General features: G+C 48.8%; 2 protein-coding genes across 2 annotated transcripts; one reads left to right on the top strand and one right to left on the bottom strand.

The window, feature by feature from the left end:
- Positions 1-54: 54 nt before the first annotated feature.
- Positions 55-1542, bottom strand: ETH_00021260 (uncharacterized protein; the record flags this gene model as incomplete). Its single annotated transcript, XM_013374482.1, has 2 exons — positions 55-306; positions 439-1542. Coding segments are annotated over 2 exons (1356 nt in total), but the record flags the coding sequence as incomplete, so codon positions are not given.
- Positions 1543-7651: 6109 nt separating this feature from the next.
- ETH_00021255 (uncharacterized protein) lies at positions 7652-8111 on the top strand (the record flags this gene model as incomplete). Its single annotated transcript, XM_013374481.1, has 2 exons — positions 7652-7741; positions 7932-8111. The coding sequence occupies 2 exons, from the start codon at positions 7652-7654 to the stop codon at positions 8109-8111; spliced, it is 270 nt and encodes an 89-aa protein (XP_013229935.1).
- Between the last annotated feature and the right edge of the window lie 207 nt (positions 8112-8318).

The raw sequence follows: 8318 nt of genomic DNA, 5'->3' as shown, positions 1-8318 counted from the left end.
GCCGCTGCTGCTGCTGCTGCTGCTGCTGCTGCGCGCCGAGGAAGCAAAGTGCACGAAGACCATGCGGCCGTCGATGATGCGCTCGCTCATCTGCACGGCCTTGAAGGCCTCCATGGGCGTGGAGAAGTTCAGAAAGCCGAAGCCGCGGCTGCGGCCCTCTGCGTCCCGCACCACCACGCACTCCTGAAGAGCTCCGAAGACTCCAAAAACTCTTCTTAAGGTTTCGGAAGTGGTTTGGTCGTGGAGGTTGCGCACGAAGAGCTTGGTCTGGTCCTTCGCGGCGAAGAGGTCGGCCGCGAGCTTCACCTGCGCACGCGCATGCACACGCGATCCGGCGGGTTCCGGCCGCCCTTTTCGCTCCAACTTGCGCTATTTGTGTTTTAAATGCTTTATTTTGCTTAATTACGCGCGAGATCGCGGGACTTAGCCGCGGATCACCTGCAGCTGGCGGCCGTCGAGCGTGAGCGGGCACGCCACGAAGCACCGCGACACCCCCTCCGGAAACGCGAAAGTCACGAAGCCGTAGCCCCTGCTCTGCCCGTCTCGCTCCCGAACTATTAACGCGTCTGCAACGCAACCAAAAGTGCGAAAAAACGCCAAAAAACGCTCGTCAGAAGTGCAAAAATGAACGTTTCGCACCATCAGCCGCCGCGACGCCGGCGACGCGTGCACCCGGTCCGCGCAGTGTCTGTACACCGCGCCGTCCCGCAGCGCAGCCCACGACAGCAGGTCCAGCAGCTGCTCCCGCGACAGCGGCGAGAGAAAGTGCCGCAACGAGGCTTCGCTGCTGCTGCTGCTGCTGCTGGGCGTGCTGCTGCTGCTGGGGGCGTCGCTGCTGCTGCCGGGGGCGTCGCTGCTGCTGCTGGGGGCGTCGCTGCTGCTGCTGGGGGCGTCGCTGCTGCTGCTGGGGGCGTCGCTGCTGCTGGGGGTGCTCGGCGGCAGCTCTGGGCACCAGGCCGACGGCGGCAGCGGCGACGCGGGCTGGTCCCCGCTGCTGCTGCTGCTGTTGCTGCTGCTGCTGTTGCTGCTGCTGTTGCTGCTGCTGCTGTTGCTGCTGCTGCTGCTCGTCGGCGTGGGGGAGGCCGGAGCTGCGGGGGTTCTGCTGTCTTCCCTTGCGGAGGACTCGGCAGCAGAGGCGGAGGATTCAGCGGGACCCGCATCTGCTGCAGCAGCAGCAGGTGCTGCTGATGCTGCTGCTACTGCTACTGCTGCTGCTGTTGCTGCTGCTGTTGGTGAGGCCTCTTCAGGGGGCTTGGGAGAGGAGGGAGGCGCGGGAGGCGGGGGCTGAGGGTCCTGGGAGGCGCCCTCTGCGGGTTTAAGGGTCTCTACAGCAGCAGCAGCAGCTCCTGCTGCTGCTGCTGGGGAAGCAGCGGGGGCCCCCTCCGAATCCTTGGGGGCCCCCCTTGCTGCTGCTATCTTTGCTGCTGCAGCACGCAAACCCCAGGCCCCTGCGGGCACTGGGGGGGCCACTGGGCTGCTGCTTCCGTCGCCCAGCGAGGGGAAGCCCGAGAGGGGCGGCAGCGGCAGCTCGGACTTCCCCATTGCGCAGCAGCAGCAGCAGCAGCAGCAGCAAGAGCAGCAGAGCAGCAGCGGAGAAGCTGCGGGACGGCGCAGAGGGGGGCAGGGACTGGTAAGGCTCAGTCAGAGGCTGCAGAACGCAGGGGCCACGGCGGGGGCAGGTGCGGTGCTGCTGCTGCTGCTGCTGCTGCTGCGGGTGGGGAGGAGGCGCTGCTGCCGCTGCTGCTGCTGGGCGCAGAGAAGCAGCGACGGAGGAGGGCGACACTGCAAAAGGGAAAAGCAACAAAAAGAAAGAATTAAATGGACACACAGATTGGCCTAGAAGGCTGTGGCGCTGCGCTGCTGCTGCTCCAGTGCGGGGGCAGGGGCAAAGAGCGCAGCAAGAAGCTGCAAAATCTGAAAGACAAGAGCCCACGGCTGCTGCTGCTGCTGCTGCTGCTGCTGCAGGCTTCCGGCGAGAAGCGGCGGCAGGCACGGGCCGCGAGGGCTGCTGCTGCTGCTGCTGCTCTTGACACGCCTCACAGCAACAGCAGCAGCAGCAGCAGCAGCAGCAGCGCGCCGGCCGTTGCAGCCCGGCTCGAAGGATTTAACCCCGAGATCTAATTAGAAAACGCAAAAGAAAAGATAAAAAGACCCAGTTAGCAGCAGATCTCTGCAAGCAAATCCTAACAGAAAGCCTGAGGCCCCATCTGCTGCTGCTGCTGCTGCAGCTATGGGCACTTGGGAGAGCAAGTGAGGCTGCTGCTGCCTCGCGCCCTGCTGCCCTCCCCTTCCTTCCCTGGCCCTGTCTGTTATATCCAATTTATTTTTTTATTTTTTTTTTAAATTTAAACTTCAAAATCTTTCTTTTAAAACGCCCCAACAACTCCGCCGCAAGCGGGGCGCCCCAGAGCCATGCCTTTTGCAGCGCTGTGGGTTCTGGAGCAGCGGCGCTGCCCTGCTGAGTAGACAGTGTGCCCCGGGACCCCCTGCTGCCTCTCTTTTCCGCCTTTTGCTCTAATTTTCCAATTCATTTTTATTTATATACTATTTAAACGTTTAATTGAGTCTTTCGAGCCTTTATCCGCGGCGCCAAACCTCCCAAATGAGCCCTGCGCGCCCCCCCTGCACAGCCTCCACCGCCGCGGCTCCCCTGTCTGCTGCTCAGGCCCCTGCTGCTGTTAGTCATTTTTAATTTCCCTTAGTTCATTTAAATTCTGTTTTTAAATGCAAAATGAAGTGACTTTCGCCCAGCCCGGTGCGGTGAGCGCCTACATCAGCGCGGGAGCCTCGGGGGAGCGGCTAGTACCACACCAACTTGCGAGTAGCCCGGCACATCTCTACGATGTAGTTAATCTCATCGAGTTCTTTTAAACAAATAAACTCTGTGGATGTAAAGAGTGCAAAAGAGGCCATCGGGGGCCCTTCTGTGGCTCCAGGGGCCCCCGTAGCTGCCCGTGGCTCTGCAGACAAGGGTACAGCCTCGCCCAGGCTGTGTGGTACTCATGGGGCCCCCCCCCTCTTTGGAACTGCAGTTTCAGTTAATATATTTTGCAAGAGCTGATCCCCATTGGGAGACAGGGCTGAGGGAGTCATATGTGGTTGATTTGAGGGCCCCTGGAATCTCCCAGCAGCCCGCGCTGCAGCTGCAGCGGCGCTGCTGCTGCTGCTGCTGTCTTTTCTTTTCTGCTTCCCCTTCGCTGCAGCAGCCTCAGCTGCGCTGTATAAACACCCTGGGACCCTCCAAGCATTGTCTTTCGAAGCAGCAGCAGCACATGAGACAAGCCAGAGGCCGGGAAAAGTGGCAAATTATTAAGTCTGTTTCTCCTGCTGCTATTTAGAAGTTTGCACTTAAAATGTTTTCAAAACGTGAATTTGAACCACAACTAGCTTTCGAAACTCCTTTTACGCGGCTGCTGGGCGGCAGCTAGCTATATGCAATTTCTTGCAGCTTTTTTGCCCTGGAGCATATGCGTGGCAAATAGTGCCACAATAAAAATAATAATAATAGTAATAATAATAATAATAATAGTGTGACAATGATGATAATAATGATATTAATAATAATTGTAATAATAATAATAAATTTAATTTATTTGGGAAAAGGTGTGTTATCCAGAATAATCCTTCAGGGAAAAATTAAAAACCAAACAGCTCAAAAACAGGCAAAGGCAGCTGAAGGTCCCAAGTTGAGAAATAGAAGATCAGTCAAAAGTTACGAAGTTTCAATTAATGCAAAAGCTGTTACTGAAAGTCACCAAGAGCAGTTTAAGTTATTTGTTTTTCTTTGTAAACTGCTGTCTAGAGCAGCGCCTAATGCGCTATAAGACTCCGCAAGTGTTTAACAAAAAACGGAATTACTAAATTTGAAAAGCCAGAAGTTCTGGAGTGCCAACTTCTAAAGATTTGAACTTTAGAAAATTCTGTAGCTCTAGTGTGCACAATGGCCTCACTCAGTAATAGTAGGGAACTCGAGCTGCTAGAGCACGCAGGTGGTCTTTGACGTTTGATGGAAATTAATTTTAAATTAGACAATTAATTATTATCATTTTTGTTCTTTAAAGTACTTTTGTGGTCCATTACGCTGCGCGGTATGTACAGCCACGGGCAAATAGTCGACTGCACAGACAGCTCAGTCAGCATTCCATGGGACTTTCTTTGTTCAGTTTTTCGCCCACTAATGTCTTAGCCGTGGACTTAAATCTTTATTTATTTTTTTCTAAAGTCAATAGGGTTTCTGAATCATCTATATATTGCAGAAAAGTTGAAGTTAAACTGTCTTAGGACTCAACAAACAAATTCGCTTGGTGGCGCATGCAGTGGCAAGGGCTTGTGCCCGGTCTTAGTGCCTAGCTGCTAACCAGCAAATCAAACAAGTTCAGCAAATTACTTGTTATTATATTAAATTTCCTATTACGCAAATATACCACTTTTGCCCTAAAAGTATTTCTTCGCAGTTCTGTGGAACGCAAGACTCCCGCTGCAGAAAGAACAGGCGCAGCAGCAATTAGCTCAACTTAAATTTTCTCTGCAAAGGCTTTTTTTTAAAAATCCCTCAAGACAAATTGGGCTGCCACAAATTTTTAAAAAAAATGCTGCAGCCCTTTTAGACCATGTTGTGCAAAGCTCCCTTCGAGTACCTCAATATCAGCCTGTAGATTCATGTGCTAGTTGTGCGAGGGTGAATTTGAGTTTTTTATTTTGCCTTTTGGAATTAGTTTACGGTGACTGAAAAGGTCTCAAAGTAGTTGAAAGGGGAAAGTTGGAGTTAAGTACATATAAAGTCAAGGATAGTCCCGTCCTCACACTGAGAGCTAAATGGAGGCAAGGGAAGCCGCAGCATTAATTCCTAAAAATTTCCCTTAGTCCTTTAAAAGATATATTACTTCAAAGCCAAGGCTTCCCCTGGCTTTAAAGTAGTATGCTTTATGTGGCCAAAGACACTCTCAATGCAAAATGCTTGAGACATTTCCCTTTGGCTAGGATCTGCTCAGGGCCACCACCACCTCGCTCCAGTGTTAGCTCAAAAAGTAATTGAAATGGCATTTAAGACTTTATAGAGTGCTTCTAAATTGGTAGTTGGGGGGAAATGAGTTGTTCAAAAGGAAGAAATAGTCCAAGGACACCCGCCCCACAAGCCACCACACTGTCTTTTACAAAGTGCTGCTGGCCTGCACTATCTTCAATAGTTTTGCCACCTACTTCTATTTAACTGTTTGCCTGTGGCATTTTTACTGGATCACAAAGTGCCTAGAGAGGCTCTTTATAAAGCCCTCAGTCACACAAGTACATACTATTCTCTAGAGAAGATTCCCGATGCATGAGCTGCAGTTGAAGTTATAGAAGATTTAAATAAAAATTGGCGGTAGTTAAAATTTAAATAGCGACTGCAGTAACTCAGAAATATCACAACTTGAAGTACACAGGCTTTCAAAGTGCTGGGCTCTAAACTCAAACTGAGACTGGCGAGCTGAAGTTGAAGGCAATTTCTTGCCTCTGAAATACTGCATGCACTTTTTATTTTTCCTTCAAATAGTGCGTGTGGTAAATGGCAGTAAATGCTATTTTTTATTTTATTGCAAATTACATTCTCGCAATATTTGCTCCACTATGTCTTTGCAATTACATTTGGCTGACTCGAGAATACGTAGAACATTTAAAACTGCAAAGAAAATGCATTTTTTCAAAAACCAAAAATGGTTAAAGTTCATTGTTGTATCCTCTGGGATACTTCAGCAAACAAAAAACGCAGAAAAATAGTATAGGACTGCCGCTGCAGAAATCCTGTCAACTGGCTTTTAAGTCAATTTTGAAAATAAATGGCTAAACTGAGGGACTTATTTATTTCATTTTAAATAAACAAATTAAGTTGAATTGAGTTTGATTAGCCCTTCGAAAGAAGAGGTTTGCCTTACAACAGAATTTGCAAAGAAAGCCACTGGCCCACGGGTTTCACAGTGAGAAGCACTCTGGAGCAAAAGGCCTATGCAGATGTGTGCAGTCTTGAACTGGCAAATACGTAATTCTTCATATGCAAAATAAATAATTCTTTAGATGCAGAAGAAGCTTTAACATCTTCTTTTGTTTTTGTTCTTAACTACGGCTAGTAAATGATTCTGTCTGTCCTTCAAGGGGTGCTGTTGAAACCAAAGGTCAACACTCAGGCCAGAACTTAGCTCTATTTTCGTGAGATGGAGGTATATTATTATTAAAAAAAAGATACTGCAGCTTTTAATTTGTTCAGGACTGGAATAGATCTTGCAAATAGAGCCTCAGCCCCGCTCAGATGCATGCGCTACGCAGTAGCGACTTTTCCCATTTTCCTTCCAGAAGCACACCTGGCCTGCAGTCGCTGCAAATTCGAAATCTAAGTCTATACTGCAGTTTTTAAAATAAAAAGACAAAGAAAGACAAATGGGAACAACTTGATCTCACTACAGCAGTGAGCCCTGGACAAAAATAAAGCTGCATGCGCCAGCACACCCGAATTAGTAGTGGCTTCTAATACTCTAATAATAAGTGAGCAGACCCGAAAATAAAGTCAAAAGTTTTAAATACTATTCTAATTACTACAACTTCTTGTCTGGAAAAACAACTTTAATAGAACAAGCAGATTTACCCAAGGAATGAAGCCTATTGACACCTTTGTAGGGCAGTACGATCAAAGCAGTGAAAATCCCGCTGAGGGGTGAAACGCGGAATTCAAATAACCAAAAAAGGGGAAAGTCTTCAATCTTTTTAAAAATATAATTAGAGATTCTGGAAATTCAGAGAAGAAAGTGCACTGCATGAGTTGACTGCTATCTCCATTGTTTCTGTTCTTAGTGGCTGACCGAGAAAGTTCTTACAACATTGGCGCTCCCAACCACCGGGGCAGTAGCGTGACTCGTTTAAGTACAAAAGAGAACAGAGAAGCAGAGGGAGAAGAAGGTGACACGAGTAGCAATCGAAATTCAGTTTCTGGTGCTCGCGAGAATGAAGAGGCCGCAGCTGAAGTGCCATTTGCACTTTTCTTTGCTGACCAGTGCAGCAAAGAAACAGAACCTGCGGAGGCACCCTGCGTTGAATACGTAAAAGCCAATCTTCTTCCAACAATCCAACAGGCACGAGTGGACACACAGCCCCAGCGGGCAGCGCAGCATGCATGCAGTACCAGCTGTTTAGAGAATAATTAGAAAAGAATGTCCCAGTTAAAGAACTAAATTGTCAATATCTTCTGTATCCCTCGCTGCTGCTGTCTCAGGCTCTGACAGAGGTACTACAGAGAAGCAAAACCCCGCATCTTCTGCCCTAGCAAGCAAACCACTCGAAGTTTTACTTTTATTTTTTTGAACAATCCTGGGTGCTGTCATGCAAATAAAGAGCGTCTCCTGCTGAACGCATGCATCTGTAGGCAGCCGAAAGTCGAGACTGCGGCTGCTCGGTAGATGGTGACTTTTTTGGTTCTGCACAACAGCACAGTATTTTGCTGGACTTCTGTGGGCCAATCAGCTGCAGGGTGTCCTAGTAAAATGAAGGCACACATCAAGGAAGATAAATCTTACTGAGACAATTGGGAGGAGAACTTCTGCAAAACTTCAAAACTTTGCATTCTCTAGCGGCATTTGCGTTATTTCAGCTGCTCTTTTTGGCCTACGAAGACGGGTCGCTGCAAATGTCCTTGTTGGCTCTTCACAAGGAGCGGAGAAAGTTTCTCGAGGAAAAAGCACTCTCGGCAGATGTGAAAATAGAGCTTCAATTGCCTGTAGGCAAAAGTTTTATAGGCACCAAATCACTTGCCTTTTGCTGCTGCACTAGATGGCTGCTATTCACTTTAGATGCGAATTCCACATCGCCAAGTGCAGCTTAGGTGCTTAATTGTAGAAACTAAGATTTGCACAATAATTAATAGAATTGTAATAGCCTGGCGAAGTGGGTTTCTGTGGGATGTGCAGAAGCACAAAGAGGAAGCACCTGGGGGCTTCAATCCTCTACTTGCCCTGGCTAACATCTTCCAGAGGCTGGCTGACGAGAAGAAAGCAGAAGCTTTAGCTGCAGCAGCAAATGCAGCAGCAAATGCAGCAGCAGACGAACCTTGTGAGCCCGCTGAAGAACCAGCCGAAGTGCATGAATAGAGGCAAGAGCAAACCAGGGGGAACTCTTGAGGTCTCTATTTTCTGGCCTCGACAGAAGCCGGCTTTTTCAGAAAAAGACAACTGTGTTTACAAAAGGACAACAAAAACAGAGTGCTAGCTTTCGTGTTGTCCCCGAAATCGCTAGCAATAAGCGTTTGTTTGTTCTCTTCAAACCCTCAAAATAAGGAGGAATTGCTCTATAAAAAG

The sequence above is a fragment of the Eimeria tenella genome, genomic scaffold, assembly GCF_000499545.2.
Source record: "Eimeria tenella Houghton genomic scaffold, Eth_scaff208, whole genome shotgun sequence".
In the NCBI taxonomy this organism is placed as follows: domain Eukaryota; phylum Apicomplexa; class Conoidasida; order Eucoccidiorida; family Eimeriidae; genus Eimeria; species Eimeria tenella.
This window is presented reverse-complemented; position numbering and strand designations above follow the sequence as displayed.